This window comes from Mustela erminea, chromosome 7, assembly GCF_009829155.1.
Source record: "Mustela erminea isolate mMusErm1 chromosome 7, mMusErm1.Pri, whole genome shotgun sequence".
Taxonomy (NCBI): Eukaryota; Metazoa; Chordata; class Mammalia; order Carnivora; family Mustelidae; genus Mustela; species Mustela erminea.
In genome coordinates, this window is record NC_045620.1 from 69,543,371 (window position 1) to 69,568,911 (window position 25,541).

The window sequence follows — 25,541 nt, forward strand, 5'->3', positions numbered from 1 at the left end:
GACGCAGGTCAAGACTGACCTTAATTGCCAACCCTATATGGGAAGCGTCTTTGAATTGGAGAAAGTTGACCTCTGACTTGGACATGTTAATCTCTAGCACATGGAAACAGGGGAAGCTACTTACAGAATGACTGGTCCAGAGGCTCCATGGAAAACATCGTTAGGCAATTCTTCCAAATTATTGTTATCACTTAGATTCCTGGGGATGGAGTTAAGGAGAGAAGAAGGGAGACAAAAAGCCACGTAAATATCACTGTTGTAAGAGCCATTTCCCTCTAAATGGCCTGGAAGAGTAGGCAGGGCTACTTACAGCTCATCTAGTTGGGTTCCATTGAATGCACAGTTGTGTATTTCTTGAATGCCATTCTTATTCAGCCATCTGAAATAAAAGGCCCATTAAAAAAACAATAATGTCGGATGCAAACAATACAGGGGTTTCATTATTGGAAGCACTGGGGCAAGGTCAGACATTGCAGATTATTGGTATAAATAAAATGCCACCCATAAGGCTCAGGGACAGGAGTGGAAGGGAGGCTGATTTATCACCGGGTGACCTCATGTGATGTTTGAAGTTTGCATTATGTGCATGTATTACATATCCAGAGGGGAAAAATTCGTTTTGAAAGGGCACATTTAGGCCTACCACCTGGATCCTATACGGTCTTCGTGCACATCGTTAGTGCATAGAGATGGTACCATGGGGGCATGAGACAAAGATCTTTCCCATCCTGAAGGACCGAGATCATGCAATTATTAGACAAGTGTTTATAAGACAAAGAACATTTTATATCCTTTCTCTAAGGCCTTAAGCTTCTCACCCATGCTCACCCATAGCAGTAGGCCTGCTTGTCATCAAAAGGTGATCTAATTAAGCTGTCGGACAACCTGAACATCTCCTGTGACCCACAGGGACCTGGTTATTGGAGGTTTGTGGAGGTGGCTCTGGGTTAAGCCAGAAAGGAAGAGAAATCAATTACGGAGACTGTGGGCTGTGGCAGGGCGCAGTAGTGTGAGTGGGAACAGGAGGGGCCTCTGCGGTTGAAGGGGGCTGGATGTGGAACCGTCAAGCTGATTGTGCAAAGGACAGTGAGCAGGTTAGGGGAGACCAAGGACACCTTGGGCGGACAGCTCCGCACTGCTGTGCTCCTGGATGGATCTGAAAACAAAAACAAAATCCAAGGTCGGGAGAGCTTAGCCCGAAGAGTCTTTGACCACCTGCTCTTGATTTGCTGTCAGGTTCTTTTCCTTGTCAGGCTCAGTGGGTTTACAAATAACAGTGTTTGAAAAGCTGACCCCGAGAGGCTCCTGCGTGTTGCAGACTCGTATTTCCTGGCTTGCGATGGGTAGCTAGAAACACTTACAATCACAGGACAGTAACCGTATGTTTTTTTTCTTCCTCCTGAAAACCAGTTTACATAAAGAGATCCAGACAGGAACAAGCAAACCTTTCTAAAACATCAGCAGCCAGTCGGTGGGCTCTGATGGCAAGGAGTTGCCGTGCGCCTCCACTCCCACTGACCTTGCAACTACCTGCCTGGACCCCAGCTATCCCTCCTGCTCATGGCTTTGTCAGCCTGTCCCTGGTAGTGAGTTGGTGCGACAGCTGCCCCTAATCTGTGGGATGTAGTTTCCTGGGATTTTCAGTCAACCCCAGGGATTGGCAAACTTCTCCGTAAAAGGCCAGAAAAGCCATTTTAGGTTTCATGGGCCAAGAGACAGAACGGAGAATACTACATAGATATTTTATATAGGTATGTGTGAAGCAATGTTGACAAAGGTTTTGACCAAACTAAAAATAGAATACTGATTTTTTAAATAATAGACGTCTATTGAAAAGCATGGATTTTTTTTTTTTTTTCTGGGCAGGATACCATCTTGCTTAATTAGGTTCAGTGTCAGTGTTCCCTGTCATCAAAATGTTCACTTGTACAAAGCAGTACCAGTTCATGGGCTGGATTTGGCTGACCCTTCATCTAACACAAAGGCATGGGTAAATCTGGGTGGGCTCCACCTATGTTTCTGTAGACTAGATTTTTCTGTACATAAATTTCCTGCAAATAGATCTTGCTATGATGAAATAATATACAGATGGATTTAGAAGAATTCCTAAGTAGACTTTTGTCTTCATGGATCCTTCTCAAACAACAGACACCATCCTACAGGGAGGGGTGGAAGTTTTTGATGTCAGCAGTGGATCATTACACACACACATGAATGATGTCCAGAACTCCGGCCTTGGGGTTTACATTAGGCTGTAGCATTCAAACTACTATCAGAGAGAAGCTGACATTTATTATGTACACTCTTAGTCTCTTAAGAGATATAGTGCTGGTTTTAAAGCCTGATGACGATGACGACGTCCACAGTGACCAGGACAAACTGGGCAAAGCATCAGCTAAAGAATAACTGGATCATGGTTTTCTTTCCTCTTCATGTGTTTGTGGCCTCAGTAGAGGCTCGGGAGGCTCCAGAAGCAGAATCCACTCTCAGCCTAAAGAGGCAGGGGATAGGGAGGACCCGGTCTCTTAAAGCTCACTGGGGCAGGCAAGTGAGATGGAACCCAACTAAGAAAAGGAGCAAATGCACATGGAGTGAGCCTCTCCTATGGCTGGGACATGGTGGGAGCTGATACACTTAAAAGCTCATTTTATTTTTTTCTGAATTGAGGCTGTTCTTTTGGTTGGTCATAGCTAGTTTTTTTCCCCTATTCAGGCCCTGTGGTTGCAGGGCGGGGGTGGGAAAGGCTCAGATGGGGTGGGAAATGGTGGACCTTTATTGCTCATTTTCCTCTGAGTCACAAGCCTAGTGTCTGATAATCCATTATTATTATTATTATTATTATTATTATTATTATACATATAAAATATTTTTTAGAGAAGGGACTTAAGATTTTGGAAAGTACCAGTGCACAGAAAACTCTTTCAGTCCTCTGTGCCGTTTAGCCATGCTGCTCTTTCTGAGCATACTTGGGTGTTCCTAGTGGGAAAAGATGCCCCTGCATCCAGATGGGTCACCCCAACTAGAACACCTGGAGTCTTAAACTGTCTTCAGGGATTTTCTGATTCCATTATCTATAGATTAAGGACCATCTGAGGTCAAGAAAAATAGATTTTGTTCTCACAAAAGTGAATTTATCCTTCAGAGATGGGTCTGAGAAGTATTGACCGTTAAGAAAGCTCTCCTCTCCGGGAGAGTGTGTTCTAAATTTCGGGGAGCCACGTAGTGTCCATGAACACAAGCCCGAGAAGAACAGCCACAATCTGCACATTTCCTTGGTAGGCTTGGGTTTGTGAAGCTGTGTCCTAAGTTCTTATTTCCTCAGGTCCTTTGCCTTCACCCGGGGAGAGGTAAGGCCTCTTTAGATCAGGATCCTTGCCCTCTTGTGATTTTGTCTTGTGATCTGGACAAAAAGAATGTGTGTCAAAGTAGAAAACTGTGAGGATATCTGCAGACTCCTACTTAATGATGTATTTTTATAAAATACTCTGTTAATAGATTTGCCACATGGTAACATGAAGTAACTTAGAATCACTATATTTAAAGATGTTTAGATTTAGACTAAGATTTAGAGTAGATTTAAAGACGCACAGGATGGCTAGGTACACCTGATGGCGTTTATCACTAGTCTCCTTCCATAATGCAGCCTGGCAATCCGTGCACTGTCATTCGTGCTCTAACCTGGTGAGCTGATGTTACTCAGGTATTCCCTCTTTCCCCCAAACTCTTTCTCCACCTCCCCCCTCTTTTTTTAACCTCCATAAACTTGATGATTGTTTCCTCTCCTTGCCTTTTGCCTGGCTGTATCCCATTTACCTGTTAAAGCCCCATCTTAGACACAACCTTCTTTCTCAGCCACCCTTCCCTTCTTTAACTGTTCCTTCAACCCGCATGTTACAGGCCAGTCAGAGTAAATTATTCCTTCTGTCCTCTTAGGATAATTGCCTTTATTTTGTATACTTTTCATTCTGTTTATATTTTAATTCATTTGTTTTGTTTTCCCCTTCTTTCATATTTCCCCTACCCCATTGACTCATTCTAATACAGGTGCACATAAATTCTGAATATCATGAGTGTATTAAAGAGAAGGAGTAGGTATTAGTTAAAATTTTTGTCCTAATACTATGTACTGAATACACGCCTTTGATTTAAAATTTTTTTTTCCTTCATACTTGCATTGCCTCTGCTAGTCTCTTTGAAACCTTTCCTATTGTTCTCTCTAATTAATTTACATCAAATGCTGTGCTTAGCTTTAATCTTCAGCATGTCCTCATCTCTACTGTTTCTCCCCCCTCCCTCTTTTCTTTTTTGTACTGCTGGGTAGTCTCTGAACCATGTTACTGCTTTGAAAATGACTGAAATTCTTCCTTGGCTGGAACTTACCTTTTTATGTAATGGCATATTTTAAACACACACACTGGTATATTTTTCAAAAAATGCAACAGTTTGTGAACTGGAAGGATAAAATGCTTTTCCTAAAGATGTAATGGTGGTTACCAGTTTCCCAAATGCCATTCTGTTTCCCTAACTTTGTAGACCCTGCCAACACCTGGGTAGCCCCAAGCTCTCTCTTTCTTAGCCATCTTGGGCAGTGGATGAACTGTCACACAGACTACTAGCATGAATGACGATGAAGTAGTCCATTATTGGCACAGAGTGCATTCGAAAACATTCCCCAAAATAAGAGGGACTAACTCAAGCTCATTAAAAAATGTAATTGTTCCGAGAAAAAGAGAAGTCATCTTACGCCCAGTATGGGGTTGAACAGGAGCTGCTTGGCATGGTTATGAGGGAATATCTTCCGAATTCAGCCTCCTCCTTGGTCTTTTTCTTTGGGCAACAAAAGCCTTGCCAGGCAATAACTAGCTTTATTGATGCATGAGTTATTCTGTCCTTCAGAACAGATGTTGCATTGCAGGAGACCATCATTCAAAGAGCAATTTTAAATATTTGAATCGCACCACAGAATCATAAATTATTAACATGACTCCATGTTGTGATTCTGAAATGTAAAGATGGGGAATGAGAGAAAAATACTGAAGCAGAGAGAAATTTAAATGGTGTAATGCCAAAGTTACCCAAACACAAAAGGAGCATCCTGTTATGAGAGATGATTAAATCAGAAACCAAATGTTACTGCATTGGAGTTTTTTCTTTACTTACAAAATCATACTTTCATAACTCAGTCCCATGAAAGAATTTCTTTCAACTGTGTGGATGTTGATATTATCTTGAATGTCTCTAGAAGAAAGTACAGATATATTAGGTCTTTATGCCAGCTCCACTCCTATAACCTCCACATGCTTAGCTTCCTGGGCAAGATATGGTCTTTAGCTGAGGCAGTGTTGGAACGGTTAGTGTTCTGAAAGATGATGAGTTCAAAGTTAGGGAAATAAATGACATTGAGTTTATCTTCAGTATATCCGTTCCTAAAAATGAAATTGCTGACAGTTTCTCCTCTTCTCTTGTGTCTGGACATTTTCGTAGCTAATTTCAGCGTGTTAAGATTCTGATACGTTCCTTTATTATCCTTGCCAGCTCACTGTGACAAAGCCAGTCACACTGACCTTTTACCTACATATGGAACTTCTCCATTCATCGTACTTGGACCTTCAGCTTCCTCCCATTTCAGTCCCCCTCTTCCAGCCAGTTTACTTCCTTCTGTTCCCCTTGGGTCACAGAAAAGTTGTATCATTGATTTTTCTTTTCCTGAATGGAGCAATGGAGAAAATCTTTTTTTTTTTTTTTTTAAATTTTTTTTTTTTTTAGATTATGTCCCTCATGCTCCCATGAAACTTCCCTATGGTCAGATTTAACAAATACACTGTATATAGGTATAGTAAACTGCCTAGAACAATTTGAGAAATGTTGAGAGATCTTTTTCTCTCCCTCCCCCCTCCCCTTTCTTCCCCCTTTTCCTTAGCTCTCTATACCCCTTCCTTACCATTTCCTTTTGGTTCTGTCCAGATTCTTACAATCTCACTATTGAAAGTAAACATGGCATTACACACTGCCTTTTTTCCTCCTCTTTGAAAATGCAGATGTCTTGAGAAAAGGCAAATAGATTATCTTGCTAACAGTGTGAACTTGTCAGCTGGTTTCTTTATGCCCAGGGTAATATGAGAATTCAGGAGGGAAGAGGCGAGGGTGGTGCAAGTCTGGGGTGAGGGGTGTAGTTTTAGGAGGGAGGTATATTAAGCACTGAGTGGTGAAGAAAGGAGACCCCTCTGTTGATAATGGTCTTTTTGAGGAGGCTGCTGTCTTCAAACTGAGCTTAGCTCAGTTAGCTTTCCTGTAAAACCCAAGGATCCTTCCTGTTTGCCTTCCTTCCTCCTCTGCTTACCTAGAGTGACCTACTTGGAGGAGCTACATCAAACAATGCATATTACAGGCCCTGAGGCCATTGAGCAAGACATCTACTGAGTAGGTCAACTCTCAAGGAAAAACTTACAGTAGAACCTTTTGGAGAGATTGAATCTTGTGAACAGCTGGCAAGTGCTTAATACCCGTGTTGGATATTAACCTGGAGAGAGAGAAAATTAAAATGAGGAAAAAATGAACCTGGCTATCTTAACAATTGCTATGGTATACTGATTCCTTAGAGAAAAGAAACTTACACTTCTGACACAATGCACAAAACTTTTCAAAAATTTTTTATCTTTTTTTTTTTTTAAGATATGGTGGGTATTGAGGGCACATATTTCATGGAGCACTGGGTGTGGTGCATAAACAATGAATCTTGGAACACTGGGCACACACACACACACACAAATGTTAACACAATCCAAAGGTGAATTGTGACTAGATAACAAAATGTTCCTAAATTATCGCTTGTTCCCTGCCTTCTTGTAGTCTTTGGAAAACTGCCCCTTCCCCAATCCAAGTGATTCTATTGAGATTAGAGCATGGGGTTCCATGTGCTCTGACCCCAGAATATGCATGTAAACTAATTCTGGTGAATTAGACGGTCTCCTGGGAAGTGGTTAGAAGTTGGTTAGAGCTGAATCCATTGATGCTATCACCCTTAAGAGATAGTTCATAAATTTCTATAGCTGAAATGTCCAGAGCTATAATGGATCCTTCCCAAGGTCTGCTTATCTTCATCTGGGTTCCTCAGGAAGCAGAGACTGAGATGAAGCCAGGCCTGTAGATGGCATCTTTGATAATGAGTTTAGAGAGTTTGTGACATCAGTAATGAAACAGGGAAGAAAGTTAATCAATACAAAGATAAGTTGTTGAGTTGGCCACTGCGACTGGTTACTTAATGCCAAACACTTGATTTAGGAGACTATCAAAATGGATCTCAGAACTGTTGCTCTGAATGGGAAAGAAGAGGAAACATTTATTCATGGACTACTATTCCTATTGGTCAGATTTGTTTCCATGGGGTTAACTCCCTACTTAATGGCTTACATGATGAATGAGTGCCCAGTGAGTGAGGAGACCCAGCACAGGAAATGAGAGGTCTGTAAGGCTGGGCCAGATGATGTCCAGTTGTACCTGTCTTCAGCTGATTGAAATTTGCTGCCACAGCAATGGTGAAGATTTTCAAGGCACATGAGAGTTTCCCTCTAGTGAGTTATTCAGAATCCTAATAGCTCCTCACCACCATTTTTCTTCTCTATGTGGCTTACTCAAGCCAGAGTTGGTCTTGATCACTTGCAATCTAAAGAATGTTCCATGGTACAAGTGAACGATGTGAAGGTTCGTGTGTCCTTTTGGGTTTATGATTCTAGAATAGACTGTGCTATCTTTGCTTCTATATTCAGAGTCAGTGAATTCTGCCTGTGGCTTCTCTAATGGTTCTCAGATTTTGTTCCCTCTTGGTTCTCAATGATCCACATAGAATCCATCTTGGTCAATTCTTTTGATTACTCAGCAGCCCTTGATTTGGTCCTCCTCTGTTTTGATCAGTTCTGTTCCTATAATTTTGCCTCTTCCAAAATGTTATAGCAATGCAATTATGTATCATGCAACTTCTTGAATCTGACTGCTTTCACACAGTTTAATGCATTTGACAGTCTTCCATCATGTTGTATGTATCAATAGTTCATTGTTTTTTTTTATTGCCGAGCTGTATTCCATTGTATGGATGCACCAGAGCAGACCCATTCACCATTGAAGGACATGTAGTTTGTTTCCTGTTTTTGTAATAATTAAAAAAACTGCTTTAAACATTTGTGGTGGTGATGGCGGTGTGTAAGCATGTGTACATGCCTGTGTGTGTGCATATGAGAGGGAGAGAGAGAACATTTTTTTATCTTGTGTGAATACCTATGAGCAGGATTGCTGGGTTGTATGGTAAATGTATGTTTAACTTTATTAGAAAGTGCCGAACTGTTTTCCAAAGTGGCTGCACCATTATGCATTGCCATCAGCAATATATGAATGTTCTAGTTGTTTCACATCCCTGGTTATGTAAAAAATACTCTTTGAATATAAAAGTAATACATGTTTATTGTCAGAATTAAAGAAAGTATGGGAGCATTTACAGAAGAAAGTAAAATCACCTTTAGTTTGTCTACCCAGATATGGTTTCTGCTAATACTGGGGGTTTGATGTTTCTACCAAAACAAATGGCTTTCGTAGTTGCTTTCCAAATCTCTGAGATTCTACTCATTCTAAACAGAAACATGGCCATAAATAAGTGTATACTAGCTTGACACAGTCCTATTGCCCATTTGTTATTTAATCATATCTAATCTTCTGCTATTTTTAGATCTCTTCTCGTGTGTCTAAATACTATTCCCTTAATGAGATACCAAAACAAGGGCCATATTTAATATTCTCTGACAATCTATATGACTATGTTCAGATTTTGAATGTAGTATGTAAACATAAAATATTGAGTTAATTGGTTGATGTTTCTAAAACATTGCTTGAATCTGTCACCAAGAAAAAATAAAAATTATTCAGTTAATTTATTTTTCTAGTGTCACTGCTACCTAGAGTAATTAATCTTAAACTGACACAGGAAAGTCTTGAGGCCAGGAATCTGTAGAACCTACGTTCCAACTCTGTCGTGAACTAGACATAATGTGTTTCATCTCTCGTGCCTGGAAAAGATGTGGAGTGCATGAATATCAAGGTAGACTTCTATCAGACACCTTTGTGCTCTGCTTCACATCCTCTTGGTCCATCTTTTACTCTAGCTGTTACCATAGCAACTAGTTACATACAGACTTAACTTGGCAGATACTGGTTGGAGTTATACCGATTGTCTCATTTTCTGCCTTGGACTTCTCTGCCACATCTGAGTGGGGCGCTCAAATGAATCTGCTCTACCATTCAGAGGCATGTACAAATCAGGCAGTGCAAAGAGGTTGATACACCATACAGTGACTTTTGACTAGTGATCAACTCCTCTCTTCCATTCTTTGGGTGAAGAATTCTGAATATATCCTAAATGACACTTAAGAGGGACTCTAGCATGACTGAACCCCATTTACTGGTGGTGGTGAGCTGATGATAAATTCCTGAGCTGGCTCTCCCTCTTTGTTTTCTTCTCTTTAGTCATCCAACCGCTTTCTCTGGGTTGGGGTATAAAAATAAATTACTCCCATGTAAGTCCTTCCTCAGACATGTTTTAGAGTGCCTAGGCTAAGACAAATACCAGCTTGCACTGAATCTTGCATTTATATAGATTCCCTGATGGCTGCTATTACCCTTTACTCTGCAAACCTGTCTTCAGTTGCAGCCTAGCCTGCTCTGTTTCTCTTTTTTCCCTTACTGTAAAGTTTCTAGAAAGAGCTGTCTGTATCTGTTGTCTTCATTTTCTTCTATCCCATTCCCCTCAGCCTCCTCCCAAGTTTCTTCATGGTATGTCTCTCCACCAAAACTACTTTATTATGTGCCAAATGTACCAATCCATAACCAATAAATCTAATGAGCAATATAAATTCTTTTTTAAACATCTTTTAGGAGAATTCAGTACTTTCCCCCTTTCCTGTTAGTTTCTGTCATTTTGCTCTCTTCTGTTGTTCCTCTTACTCCTTTTTATTTTCTTTTTGCCCCCCCCCCTTACTCTGAACCTTTTGCCTTTTTTCTTAATAATCTTGCCGGGAAGATCTCCTTTCCAATTGCTTTAAGCACTACCAGTACGTTGACGACTCTTAGGTTCATACTTGACTTCTGACTGCTCTAGTCCATCTCTAATTAGAGTTTCTTTATATATTCTTCTGAATACATAGCAAACTACATTTCTTTCCCTCTTCACTTTAACCAAACTGTTCCTCCTCAGTTCTTCCTCATAAATAGCACTACCATCTATCAATTGTGTGTTACAAATGTGACAGTTAAACTTGGCTTCTTCACCCTCACTCCCCAATATCAATACACCTCAAAATCCTCTTTGACTCCATTTTCAAAAGATTTCCTCATTGCATACAATTTCTTCGAACACTACTGATGCCACTGTAAAATTTGCACTTCTTACTCTTCGAACCCTATCTCATGCCATCTTCCCCCTGCCCTGTAGCATCTGTGGCTCTCACTCATTGCCTCAAATACACTAAATTGGCATTCACACATGCTTTATAAGGAAGGCTTACCACCCACACCTTGCTTAGTCCCTCTCAACCGATGCTTCAGGGGTCAACTGCAAATGTCATTTTCTCAGTGAAGAACTCCACAACTGCCAGCTGAAATTAAGGCCTCTGATTTATTCCCAGTATAATCCTGTCTTTTTTAGCATTTTTTCTTCTTAGCACCCATCAAAATTCTAAAGTATACACTTTGTGTTTATTCAGTATCAGTTTCTTCAACTAGATTGTGAATGGCATGAGTGCAAAAATCATGTTTTTCCTGAAAATTCAGTGTTGGCACAGTGGTTGGCACATATAATATGCTTGATGTTGTTCAGGCCAGGCAATGTGCTATGTGCTATTTAGAGATGAGCATAGAAAAGGAATCATTCACTACCCGTGTTCATCACACCTGATGGATTTGACATAATACAGATAGTAACCTGGCTCTCTCTCTCTTAATGAATGATTATGACTTTTACAACATTGAAAGAGGGAAGAGTTTTGATTGTCAATGAGAATGGTACGTTATTTAATATCAGTAGCATGAGCTTCTGAAGCCACAAAACTTACGGGATATCTATAAATGTCTATAGTTGCACATTGAAATCTTTGGTTTTTATAGAAAACACACAGCAAAATGGTTCAAATTATTCCAGTAGTGCTAGGTTTAAGACACTTAAGAAGATCTAGTGACCATCTAGTGAGATGGATTATTGGTGATAAGTTTATAGCTAAGACTCTCCATAACCCCAAGATAACTCAGGAAATGGAGTTCGGATGAACACTTAGTTTTCAATTCATTTTTCCCCTTTGATCAATAAATTCATGTCTGATGGAGGCTGGAAGTGGGTAATAACCCAGGAGCTCTATGTCTCAATGGGTTTGCTTTGGTCAAATGACTGTTTGCTGCAAAAATATTTTGATTCACTCAACTGTGGTTTATCTTCAAAAACAGGAAAGGCCTGAGGGTAAAATGTCAGCAAATTTAAGTTCTGCAAAAGGATTTGCTAAAGAAAACTTCCAGTTAGCCCTCTCAACAGCAAGTTGTGTGTTCTGAGCTGGTGTTAACAACTTTCATGCTGAACTGTCACTAACGTTTAGGTTACCGTAATGGAAATGGGCTCCACTTCTGTTGGGGTGACCTTAGTGAGGTTCCTTCTATTGCTGGGAACAATTCCCACTGTGTGCTGCCACGTAATGAGATAATGCACTTGTCTTGTAGTATATATGTTGCCGAAGCAAGTGCTATACTTGCCTTTTATGGAAAGGTGACCCCACAGCTCTGAGCTCTGAGGCTCATCATTGTAAACATTGTTAGTGTTTTTATTAACCTTCAAAAGTGCTGGTGATTTGTTGTCTCCAAAACCGTGTGTGTTCTTACTTGTATTGCTTTGGACCATATGCCTTCCTTCCATACAGCCTCTGTCCCATCCAAGAGAGGATACCAAAGATCATCCCCCAGCTTCAGAAAGTGAGTTTGGGTTGGTACAGATGAAATACTCAGACTGGTGTAGTGCAAACTCTGTTATTCACTGCGTGTCTTAAGAATTCAGAGAAGGGGAGAACAATGTGGGTTGGAAGAGTCAGGGCGGGCTTCTTGTAGAAAGAAAAGAAAACCAGATTTCTGAGTGAGTATAGAGCTTTATTGGCCTGAATGAGAGAAGTGAATGCATATGGCTCATTCACAGGAGGGCCATGGGGGAACAGAGGAAGATGGAACAGAAAGGTAAGGAGGAGGTAGTATGCTAAGGATTTTACAGCTATGTAGGGGAATGTGGACTTGATGGGTAAGTGACTGGAAATCACTTTAAGGTGCTTAAAGGGAAGTATGACTTGAGGGTTCTCTGAGCAGAGGTAGCCCCTGTTTTTACCATCCCATAACACTGGGCTTCGTAGTGGTAGTTTGGTCAGGACAAACCGAGTGGTAGTTGAGACCCTACTGCATAACCAAACTGAGAAAAGTCAGGAAAGAAGGACCCTCTCCATCACACATGCTGGCCAAGAAGGCTATTCTTTATCTGTATTTCACCCCAAATCCACTATGGCAGGGAATGATCAATTCTGAGACTGTGAAAATCAGCTCTTTTAACCTGTGAACAGAGGCTGAAATAGAGTTCATGCCAGGGACTGGAAGGCCCATTGAGATGCTTTAGGCAGATTTGAGTTAGGAAGGGTATACTGCCGATTATGGGTTTAGGTTAGGGGTCTATAATATTTGCACATTTCCTAGAAGCTAAAGCTGAGTGTTTGAAATTGAACTTCTTTTTCTACTTTCTAGTTGTTTTACCATGATAAGGAATTTGTTTGCACCTAATTGAGTTTTTTTTTTCTTTTTACATATGTAATTATATTATTTAGTGTTCTCCCAGAAAAAACGAACTTCTTCCTCCTACCACTCTGGGAGAAGATAGTCATCTGCTAACAGATTAGCAGGAGAGTAGACTGTGCTTGGTTAACACATGAAAAGACTTCTTACCTGGGGTTCATTTATATGGAGATTTCTATTTACTGCAGTCTTACCAATTGAGAATTTGCATCTTTACATACTTCACCACTATATAAGATGCCAGTTAGCTAACGTGTACTGGATTGATTAGGTGTAGAATTCCACAATCTTGGAGTTAGATGGCAGTGTGTAAGAAGCTGTGGTACAAAGAAAAAGGACTTGTACTTACAATTAGGGACCCTGGACTTGGACGCCTTTCCTCTTACCATCTGGATAATACTGAGTAGTTTAACTGCTTTTTCAGAGCCTCAGTTTTTCTGTGCAATGACTGTGTACGGAATTACAAGAGATAGTGGAGCGCCTGGTTTCCTGCTCCCCTGTCTTGTAACTTCAGAACTGGATCCATTAAACTTATACTCAGCTTAAATTCCCCTCAGCCTCCGTGGAAAATAGATTTAGTAATCCAGGATGGGTGGTGGTGGTGGAGAATTTATGAGCCCAACATCAGGATTTTAAATAGCTCAGTCCTGTTAACGTGGCTGCATATTCTGTTTTGACCTAATATCCTGTCTTAATAATCAGTCCCTGATCCTCTTCTTAAGGCAGAGAGCAAAGATTTTGAAACTAGCATCTCCAATGCTAGAGGATCTGGGTTCAAGTCCTACCTGTACCATTTCTTAAGATGTGTGGTTTTAAGAGTGTTAGTTGATGTCTCTGTGACTCTGATCCTTCGTCTTGATACTCCTTGCACGACACCTTAGCACCATATTCAGGCACTGTTCTTGGTCTTTCTCCAGCCTTGTATTCCGGTTGCACTGAGACCATTCCTGATTTCTTGGTTCCCCTAGGACCTAGACCATGTCTTCTTTGTTTGTTTGTTTGTTTTTGTCAGTTCTCTTGGGTACTGAAATTCCATTTCCACGTCTGGGTCAAGAGTTGTCACTGTGGGACTTCCATGATGCCAGAGCGGACTGGTCTCCTTTTACCCTCTTGCAACACCAGGAAGCTCTAGCTACATTTCCCAGATTCTTCTTGGTCCCTCCTCTAATTTCCTTTGGCTACTTCTGATAAATGTGCCTGAATCAACTTTCTTATGTGTCTGATTCTGTGTAGTGTCTGGGTCCTGACTGTATTATCACCTAGAGGTTTGTCGGTCATCTCAAGGAAAATTACTGCAAAGAGTTGACAAAATTGAAGACTTAGTTGACTATTTTTAACAAAAATACAAGCAATCCAAATTGGTTATTTTTTGTGATAACAAATGACTTCAGAAATATGCTACAGAGCAGATATTTTTAAAATTAGGCACATTTGATTTGTCTTTTTAAGGAAAAGATGATATATTAGTAAGGAGGGGGAAAACAATGCATTTGAAAGAAATCTATGCTATGTAGAGATCATCTGGGAAAAAAAAAGAATGGAAATAGTTCATTTATTGCAGAAAATGATGCATGTCATCATTAAAATTCTCATATTATACATTTTAAAAATATGGAAACACAACTTTCTCACCTGTTTGCTTTTTCATTGGGTTTTGAACACATTCACTGGAAATATAAAAATGCAATACCTTGTAGGTAGTTTGTAAGAACATCTGATTGACATTAGGGAAGAAAATTTCCTAGCTGAATGTCATAAAAACATTAGCATGAAAGTATAGGGTTGAACCACTGAGTCTGATGACTCAGAGTACTGCTGTAGGCTTGTCTTCTCTGAGATCTACTTATTTTAGTGATACTTGGTTTTCAGCTTTGACAGCCCCTGAAATCTAGTATTGATACAACCTGTGAATTGCTTTTCCAGTGTAAAACTAAGGATTAAAAAATAATGAAGCATATCCTAGGACATTGCTATCTCTAAAATATTTTTATTATACTTGGAGCAAAATAGGCTTTTTGTGTCATATAAAATATTATATAATGAGACAAGACGTAAAAACCTATATTCATCTTGGTTTCATGCTTTAAAATTTTTTTGCATATATTTTGTCATGTATACATTAATACTGCAATCATATATGTATCTACTTTGTAAATAAGGTTATTTGGGGATGCATGCTTGCCTTATTTTTTTCTGGGATGGGGTGAGGAAGCAAGACCATATTGTCCAATGTGTAGGATATTTTGCTTGGAAAGAAAAGCCTATAATTCTGAAGGGGTGCCCGATGGAAATGGGAATAGATTAGTGTTGTGTTGCTCTAGATAGGTATAGGATTAATAATAATAATGGTCAACATTTATTGAACATTTCCTATGCACCGGGCACCACCAAGCACTTAACATTGATCGTTTTATTTATTCCTCTTCTCTACCTGCGGAGACAGGTATCATTACCATCCTCATATTAGAGCTGAGGAGGCTCAGCTGATAGAGGTCCAGTAATTTTCACAAAGCCACACATAAGGAGGGCAGAGCTAGAGATTAAATCCACCTCTTTCTGACTCTATAAAGTTGGTGCTGTTAACATTATCAGGTTTAGCATAATGACTGATGGTCCTTCATTATGAAGGTTGCCCACAGATGAATGAATGGACTATATAGCTAAGCACTCCATTCCTTACCTCTGGAAATGTGTTCAACTAAATGCCCAGGAGGGTTTCTTCATGAGGGCCATGATACTGTAATTTATAATAAACAAATATTTCATGTTTGTCCCGTTTCCTTGTGCAGAAGTTCTAGGTTGGTGGAGACGTGAGGAGAGTGGCAGGCTCAGAAGCTCTGAATCTTTTCCCCACACCTTGCCCTACGTGTGCATCTCTTCCATCTAGCTCTTCCTGAGTTATATCCCTTTATGATAAGCTGGTAACTAGTAAGCAAAATGTTTCTCTGAGTTCTAGAAGCCATTCTAGAAAGTTAGCTGAACCCAAGTAGGGATCATTATGTCAAGTGAACTTTGGCTCACTTTCTACTTGCATCTGAAGAAAGTAAGAGACTCAGAGTAACTCCTCTGTAATTGTATAGGTATGTTTGCCACGTAATAAGACTCATGCTCTCAGCCCAACAATTAACCTCTAAAGGTACCATGTGTGGATACAAAGAAATCATGTGCTTTAGTGGCAAATTGAATCAAGGGAACTAAACTGAAGAAAAATAGTAGACAAAACAGGCCTGAATGTTAAAAAGTTTATGATGGGCTAATTGTGCAGCTAGCAGTCGCTGTTGATGTTCTTTGTGCTTTCAATTTTGAGCACACTGTAGGATACCTTTGTATCCTTAGCTAGGGCACATCTCGGTGAAACAGAATATCCATGTTGGTTTTGCCTGAGACACCAAGGAATGAGAGATGCTACCTTCCAGTTACATAGTTCTTAACCTCTCATGCAAACTGAACAGGAAAATGGTATAGAGACCTTGGGAGAAGGGCTTCTGGGGTTGATTGTGAGTATGCCCTTCCCCTGCCCCTCCATGAACAAGTGTGGGCAGTGCTGGCTGCCTCATGTATGTTGAGAAAGGAACTTGAAGAAGACCGTGTGGTAGTTTCATAGCAGTTTCCTGCTTGGGGGGATGTAGTGACCAGTGTCTGACTCAGGCCAAGTGAGAGGCTGGCTACAGTGACAGTAGGCCAGAGGACTATTCTTGGGGAAGTAACTGAAGACCTATGAAGTAACATAGGTCACAGTTCTGACCCGGGCCTCTCTGATGAAGGGAAGACTGGAGAAGCCCTTGCCTTACACCTGTGTAGCACATATGATTCACAAAGCTATTGTATGTTATCACATGTGACCTGGCAGTGAGTCTCTGAAATGAGCATGATTATGATTCTCATCTTACAGTGCTCACAGGTAGTATAAAAAAAATCACTCAAATTTCTAGACTCAAGCCAGAAAGAATCATAGTTAAAACTTACCAATTACCTTAGTAAGGGTTAGGCAACATTTTAAAGGCCCTCCTGTATTGAAGTCCTTTAGTCCTGCCCACACTCTAGAAGAAAGGTAGTATTAGCTCCATTTTTGGGTAACTGAAAGTTTTGAAGCCTCTGTTTTCTTGGCTTGTCTGCTAGAAAGTGGAAGAGATGGCATCTGAACTCAGCACTCTGGCTTCTATGCTTTTCCTGTGATGTTCTTTCCATTATAGCACATTGGCTACATAAAGGACTTTTAAAACCTAAAGTTCTCTCTAGGTTAGATTCACTGCCAATAGAGCATTGCCAAGTGGCAACCTTTTGGGATCTGTTTGGATGCCAATGTAAGAATAACTTTAATCAAACTACCAATTTGTGGCAAGCAGTTACTTTTAAAATACATAGGGGAGTCACAAAAGAGTTAATATTTTAAACAGTTTGCACACCCTTCCTCACAACTCATTTCTAACATTAATTATTTAGGAAGCTATTTCTTAGGTATACTCTGACTTAGCCTGAGTAGATGATCACAAGTTCCAAATGGCAAACATTAATAAGGTGTCAATGTTTTACTCAGAACACCGAGTACATTATGTTGGCTTCATCTGTGCTCTACACCTTCCCCGCTGTGGTGTGCCAGAAAGTGGGATGAACTGGGTTGGAGTCAGACATTTCTGGCTTCCATTCCGTCAAGTATATAATCTCTGAGTTTCAAAATCCTCATTTGTAAATTGGGCAAGATACACACATACTATTTTGGGAAGATGGGACGATGAGATGAATAGATGCTCAATAAACACTAATTTCCCTATTTTTCATGCCCCAGGATTGTTTCTTAATCCCATTTTCTGAGTTTGGGCAATTCAGTCACCATCTATGAACCTCAAATTAACCACCCATAACATGGAGTCATCAGAAAATATCTCCCAGCGCTTTTGTAAGACTGTATCAACTTATACCAAGTGCAAATGCTTTCTTTCTATGCTAGGATTCCTGTTACCCACCCCCGTATCATCCATCAGAACCTCTTCGAGTTAGCAGTTCTTGCTCTTGTTGCTGCTTTAAACTTTAAAAGCAGTCTCCTACGTGTTTCGTCTTCTCCCTGCCTTTCCTTCTTTATGACAACTTTTAGAAGGAGAGAGGAACATGGTTTCTCTCCTCATTGCGTTGAGGCCCAGAGGGGTCTAGTTGCTTGCTTACAAGTTCCCACTGACAGGACTGGAACCTGGGTCTGTGGCTCTTCTTGGTGTCCTGACGAGTGACTCTGTGTCTACTTGACTCCTGTGGTTTGTTCCTTGTCCAGAGAAACCTTAATGGGTGACCTTTGTTGGGGGGTACCTGATTTCTTCCCCATAGCGCCCTAAACATCTTGCTCTCTTCCTTGCACTGCTAGCTTTGAAACCCAAACTGGTGAGGGAGGAGCTCTCCGCCTCCTGAACTCAGCATTTTTTTTTTTTTTTTTTTTGGGCAGGGTGTTCACTATGAGTAAACTCATGATTAAACCACAACAGAACATTTTTGTCTGCTACCAATGAAGATATTCTTCCTTAGAGCATTTGTCACTTTGGCATTCATACTCCGTAATGCCTCAGATATTCCTCTAAAGCTCCTTCCCTTTCCCTACCCAGACAGACAGGTTCAAACTCAGACCTGCATTTTCATGAAGAGCCTACTATGCGCAAACCCCGTGCCTTGTGGGGGCCCAGAAATGAATCCCTTACTTTGCGTTTTCTGCCACTTCATTGCTCCTTAGTCCTGAGCCACTTCATCTGCTGGCTGGTGAGTCCCCTGGGCTGTCTTCCTTCTGTAACCCATGCCTGGGGGAGCCATCTTCCCAGATGGGCATGTCTAGAGTGTGGGAGCAGCGGGGCCTTTCCACTAGACCATGCCTACATTCTCATGCCTTTGTTTGTAGCTGACAGCCTACGAACACACACTGGGAAAGAGAAAGTAGATGAGATAAATGAGGGCAACAAAGGAAAAGTGTGTCCTTCAACAGCTATTAGAGGGAGGCGAGAACTAGGTACATGAGAGCTGAACAGCCAACATCCTCTATAAGGAAAAATGCAGAGCTGAGTGCCTTCTTTTTCTTTTGTTTGTTTGTTTTTGTTTTTAATGCCCAGACCTGGGGATCTAGCTATGAAGACAACCTAGTCCCCACCTTGGAGTAGCACAGAATCTGGTAACTAGAATTCTCTTGTGTCGCCCTCTCTCTGTCATCGTCCAGCCTGCCCCTGCTGCCCTCCCCAGACTCCTCTGCCCATCCTAGTCTCCATGGGCTGCCCTAATCCTTAGGGAGAATTCTGTGTTAGCTCTAATTTCTTAAGCATCTGTGACATCTCCCAGGGATAACTGCAAATGTAAAAGGGTCTGCAAAAGACAGAAACAGCCTTTAAATCTCCCCACACTGACTGCAGTGATGGAAGATAAGGCAGGGGTTCATCTTGCATGGAGGTGGCGCTTTGCCTGATGCCATTAGGGTTTGCCATTGGAGTTGTCGCTCCTCCTGCCTGTGCCCGAGGCAGCCCCTGCTGGGGATCTGGCCCTCCCAGGCCAGCTCCAGCATTGTCCAGTACAGTCTGCCTTGTAGGCCTCAGCCCCACTTCCAGTGTTTCCCGGAGTCTGCTGAGGCTGGCTGTGCCCATGTGTGTGGGACTGAAGTGACTGGGATGGATCCTATGATTGTCCTTTAGTTCCAGGAGTTGAGTTTCTGCTGTTCCTAATTTAAGAGTAAATCTATAGCTGCTTTAAGTTCTTAATGTACCCAGAGGATCTCAGTACTTGAAAGGTCCACATGCATCCTGGGGGAAGAGGAGACTGGTCTGGGAAATACAGTGTTCTGCAGGGAGCTGTGTTTTCCCATCTTGCAGAGAGCATTTCTCCTTCTGTACAAGGCGCTTCGTGCTGGGTCTAAATATACAGAACTGAGGACAGCACCATCACTGGGAGCCCCAGATTTGTGAAGATCACAGTTTAGACTTGAGAGTTAGAAGAGATCTTAGAGGATGTGTAGTCCAGTTTCCTCTTCTCATTTACCTCATTAAGCATATTATGTCCATTATGTGGATGAAGAAACATAATGCAGGGACACCTGCATGCCTCAGTTGGTTAAACGGCTGCCTTCGGCTCAGGTCATGATTCTGGTGTCCTGGGATTGAGTCCCACATCGCGCTCCTTGCTCAGCAGGGAGCCTGCTTCTCTCTCTGCCTCCTCCTGCCACTCTGTCTGCCTGTGCTAACTCTCTCTCTCTTTCTCTCTGACAAATAAATAGATAAAATCTTAAAAAAAAAAGAAAAAAAAAAAAGAAAAGAAACTAAGCCCTAAAAGGATCAGCCATCACTTTTGGGAGAAGTGGGAGCTGTGCTAGCACTGAGGAAAGAATCAAGTCTGAGCTTCACACAGCTCTTCTGAGACTTGTCTCTGGCCCCTCGCTGCACTTGTCTGTACATTTGACTTCTGGTGATGACCAACATGGCTTATTTAAAAATTAATGGGGCGAGGGGTGCCTGGGTGGCTCAGTCGTTAAGCATCTGTCTTCGGCTCAGGTCATGATCCCAGGGTCCTGGGATTGAGCCCCACATTGGGCTCTCTGCTCAGTAGGAAGCCTGCTTCTTCCTCTCCTACTCCCCCTGCTGTGCTCCCTCTCTCACTGTCTCTCTCTCCCTGTCAAATAAATAAAAATCTTTAAAAAAAAAATGAGGTGAGGACACAACTACTTCATGAGAAGCTCTATCCTATGAAAAAAACAATTCAGAGACTCTGCACGTGGGTTAAGTATGGTTGCCTAGGTGCTATTGGAGTGGATCCTTTGGGACTTATCTCTCTCTCCAGAAACCTCCATACCTGAAGTCCATCATTATCAGTCCTTGGGTTTCACATTGCCTTGTCTCTGCCTCTCTTTTAAAAACAGAAATTCCTCTAGGAAGAAGAACATCAAGCCCTGAACGTATTGATGTACCATGATGGATCAAGGAATAGCTTGCTGAGGGAAAATCCCTGGGCTTCTTGTAGGAGAAAACACAGTGAACAGGTTAGAGGAATGAGGAAAGGAGGTGAGCGGTATGAAAGCATCACCTCCTTAATGATCAGGCCCTCAGCAAAGCGGAGGTTCTTGCCCTCCTTGAGCGGACAGGCTCAGGCTGAAATCTCATCCTGAACTTGAGCATTTCAGAAGGAAAATCTGACCATATTTTCCTAGCATTGACAATGGCAGGCGTAGTTGGCTCTGCGAGACACCTAACTGATAAAAGAAGCAATTGTATAATTTCCATTGTGCCCATTTTTGTCGCCATGACAACATCCTTAGATCCTTACAACACTGACAGCCAGGGAGATAGCTAATAATTTCTTTCCAATAAGCACCAGCCCCTGTGCAAAAGGACTTCTGGTCCCATCTGGAGGATGGTTCTATGTGTGAGGTGCTTAGAGGGGGCATGGGAGAAGGAAGGCTTTGGGGGTTACTGGAAGTGAGGGGCAAAAATCATTGCAGTCACTTGGGTCCATGTCTCACCTAGAGGTAAATCACATACCAATGATTCTTCTTTGGAAATCTGTCCCCAGTTGAACCATGCCTCCCCAGGCCTCCAGATGCCATCATTATTGTACTCTTGGATTATAGCAGTTGCCTCTTAGCAGGTCTTCCTTTAGTGTATGTCTGTACTCTGCTCCTGGTCAACGTACAGTCCAAACCCTTGTCATCTCGTCACTGTGCTGCTTAAAATCTCTTACAGCTTACTCTTTACTATGGTAGTAGGACTGAACTCCTCTGCCTTAATTTCTTTAATCTTACCAAACCCATTCTATCCTAATGCAGTCCTACTCTTCAGTGTGTGTCTTCTTTTTAGCTGGGACTCAGTTTCTCCCCCTCCTCTGCCTGTTCCATGATCCTTTTACCTTCTATGTATTTGATCATCTCTTTTTTCCCCCCCCCACAGGAAATTCCTTCTTTTCTATCTTTCCAAATTTTATTTACCCCTTAGGTTGCAGCTAAGTGCTGCCTACCCACATGACACTTCCCCTGACTCCTCCAGCCTGAAGCATGGGGTCAGTCCTCTTGTTTATGACAAGGACCACACAGCTCTACAGATAGATGTGTTATTGCCAGGAGTTAATGGGTGCTAGCTAGCCTTTTCTCCACAAAAGACTGAGCTCCTTGAGATCTGTCCATAGATGTCTCCGATCTCTCTCACAAGGCCATCTCCTCCATCCTTTCTCAACCACCACCTTTTTAAAACATTATTCCCTACTTGTCCTACTTTATCTTTCTTTATACCACGAACACCACCTAACGTTATTGAACATTATCTCTTCATCTAGAATGTAAGTTCCACAAGCGCAGAGGCTTCATCTGTCTTGGCATCTTTTGTATAGCCAATAACTACTACAAAGCCTAGACTATAGTAGGACCCCAATAAATGATTGTTGAAAGACTGAATGAATGAGTTCTTATTTATTGGCCAATTGGCATCCAAAATGATAGAGGAAAAAAGGGCAGGCGCCAATCCTTTCTACTATGTACATGGCTGTCATAACTTCTAAAAATGAACATTCATATGGTCATCAGAACAGTCAGCCAGCCTTTGCTGTACACCCAGAATACTCCAATTTGTAGGGCCATTGCACATTCCTGTGAGGAGAGCCAAGTACTCAGGGACTACAGGCAAGGCCAGTGTACTGCTGCAAATGCATGGACTTCTACCTTGCCCACTTCTTGTATTGCTGGGAGGCTCAAAGGCAATAAAGAATGAGGAAAAGTGTTAAACTGTGAATCAGCATAAAAGTGGGATGCATTATCTAACCAGCCGTGATGTGAAGAACTGGAATTAGTTTTTGTGGAGATGGCAAGAGATATTGTAGACAATGAGTATTGAAAATAAGCAATAAAAGGAGAGGTCAAGAGCTCTCCATTAGAACTCTGAAGGATAATGCAGTTTTGCTTGTTTGGAAGGACCTTTCTGGATATGTGAGGAGTTCAGTAAGAAGGATGCCTTATTCCTTTGAGAAGCACAAGTGATGTATTTCCACATTTGAATGCTGGTCAGTGGATTCTCTCCAAAAGAAAAGTTAAAAATGCTTCCAAAAACTTCAGGGATACCGGAGTGGGAAAATATTCACCATCACCACTACTGTCACCATCCTCAGCAAATTAATCCTTGCAACTATCTGAAAAGGTAGGTATCACTTTGTTTTTATTAAGCATAGGGGAGAACTGTGGTACAGAGAGATGAAGTCTCCTCTGTGAGCTTTCCTAGCTAGTAAGTGACAGGGTCAAGAGTTTAATAAGAATTGTTAACACTTACTGAGAATTTTCTAAGCGTTAGTCATTGTTTTCAGTAACTTCTTTCATACAAAACAGAGGTGCAGGTAATGTTATTCCTGGTTAATAGAAAGGAAAACTGAGACTTAGAGAAGTAAAGCTATTACCAAAGGTCACCCAACCAAGAAGAGCGGGAGCCAACACCTGAGCTCAGACAGGTGTGGCTTCCTGAGTCCCTAGCATCTGTCCTTTGAGATGTCCAACATTTTGTTCAGCTTTTATAATCTGAGAAGCTACTTTCATTACTCCTATTAAAGGAAATGAAAGAGGAATACAGACCAGAGAGTGAGGGACTTATGGGAGGGATGGGGAGGAAACAGCCAGAATTGCTAGGGTGAGTCCCAGCGAAGACTCTCTTGGAATTAGTCCTGGCTGGAGAAAGCAGATGGTGTGGCTACTGCTAACAGGGATCCTAAGGAGGGTCTAACAATCCTGCATGTGAGGAGAAGATGGTTGTCAGTTGGGGAGCGGCCCTCCCCAGCTGTGGGGAGGGTTTGCTAAGATGGAATTAGGGTTTATTGAGAAGTAAAGAGCAACACCCAGCTGCCTGGGAATTACATTGACAGGATGCAAAGGCAAGAAAATATTGTGTAAACCTTATTTACAGATCAATAGATAATCTTTCATATACAAAAGGTCAGCTCCAGGAAGGCAGAGCAGTAAAGAAAGAAATATTGCCTGCAAATACAATATTGACTTAAAAAATGCACTCAGATGAATCCTGTGATGTATATTCTTCTAGTCAAAGTACCTTTCTTTATTCATGAGGTTTTTTTTTCCCTAACCACTTTAGGTTCCTCAGTGAAGTATGAAAGCAGTGATGAAGAACGTTGATTTCCAGTTGTCTTGAACTCTGTGCCATCAAGTGATCATCATGAAATGGAATCAATGCTGAAAATTTCCAAAACAACATTTCCAAGTGTGTGTGTGTGTGTGTGTGAATTAGGATGTTCCAGTCAAATGGAAACTTACCTCTAACCCCTTGTAATTTCCTGCTTTGGTGGCTGTGATGATAAACATTTATCCTGGCTTCAGGAAATAAACAAGTACTCAATCCTACTGGTCCCTTCTGGATTCTTTCATCCATTTTGTGTTTCTTCTTCGCCTTGAAGCAAGTAGTTCATCATCCCAAAGAATATCTGAAATCGTTGCCATCTACCTCTACCTGGCTACTGGACTGTGAGGCCGTTGTGACTGCTGCTCAGACACAAATCAGCATGGAAGGAGAAGGAAGCTCAACTGGGCTCTGTTTCCATGATGGACTCTTTCAGATTCGAGGTCCACCTAATTTAGATCCCTTATCAGTATTGAAAATTTTTCAAAGGGCCACAGGCTGAGCCCCAAATAGAAGTATTACTGGTAGAAGTGCTTTCGGAGTGCAGAGTTTCTGGGATTCCCAGGGTCATCATGTACCACATCTGAAGGAAGTATGCGCAGCTGGTAATAGCTCACCTTTAGCAATAAAGTCAAAAGATTTAAGATGGACCACTCTTCTTAACTTCTAACTTTCTTGATGCATGGCAGTGGATGTGAAAGAATTTTACTCACTGTAGAATTACGTAAATATTTTTCTCAGAGTAATCAAGGAGGCTACTTTGACAATGACTTGTTGTTGTCCAAACTGCTGACAAGTTCTTTTCTCAAATGGTCTGAGAACAATAACCTGCTCTTATAAAGGATGTGGCTGGAATCAGTCACCTACAGCTTTGTCTGGACTTGATGGGGGAGCCAGGTGGGAGTGGGGACCACTCAACATCTCAAAGTGAGGAAAGGAGAGGGGTGGGGGGTGCTGGATTTGATGACTGATGGCATAGATTTTAGCTTCTTCCAGAATCACAGTAATAGCCTGGCCCCTCTTTTCTGTCTAAGTTCCCATTCCTTCCTACTGGGGCTGTGCCTTCCATGCCCACATCCTCCTAAGTTCCTCCCTAGCTCTCACCCCCTAGAGGAAGGGCTGAGGGTCCTTATTTATAAGAGCGAATGGTGTTGACCATAAAGTATAGGCCAATATTGAGTCTAATTCTGGATCTCTTGATTTCAAACTTTGTTTTGATTCCTCATCTCTTATTCCCCTGCTTCCAGCCCACCATTCTGGCTACTATTCATGCTGTTATTATCAAGCATTATGGAATAGACATGTGAAGGGGTGGTTTTCTTTTTGGACCTATCCTCTACAGGAATGCTCTTCATTACATGCATGTGTGTGGCAGTTCTCCTGTGGATTCCTTTGCAGGTCCTAATGTGATTTTATTCTGTTGTTGAAGGCTCTGTGGCCGCCATATTCCGCTCAGACTTTTTCTTAAAGGAAAGGGAGAGAAAGAAGGGAAGATGGCATTTGGGAGGGAAAGAAGAAAAAGAAGGAATGAAATAAGCCAACTGGGTAACAGGCACTAATAATTTTATGTTTGTGTAATTT

At 41.6% G+C, this 25,541-nt stretch overlaps 1 protein-coding gene across 3 annotated transcripts in view; it reads right to left on the reverse strand.

The window, feature by feature from the left end:
- Positions 1-25,541, reverse strand: part of FSHR (follicle stimulating hormone receptor) — a 164,460-nt gene that overhangs the window by 17,003 nt on the left and 121,916 nt on the right. For all 3 annotated transcript variants that reach the window (XM_032352068.1, XM_032352069.1, XM_032352070.1), the window contains 4 exons: positions 6,449-6,520; positions 5,161-5,238; positions 311-379; positions 125-199 (listed from right to left, as the gene is read on the reverse strand). In XM_032352068.1, the coding sequence (XP_032207959.1) occupies positions 125-199; positions 311-379; positions 5,161-5,238; positions 6,449-6,520 (294 nt within the window). The remainder of the gene's footprint in view (positions 1-124; positions 200-310; positions 380-5,160; positions 5,239-6,448; positions 6,521-25,541) is intronic.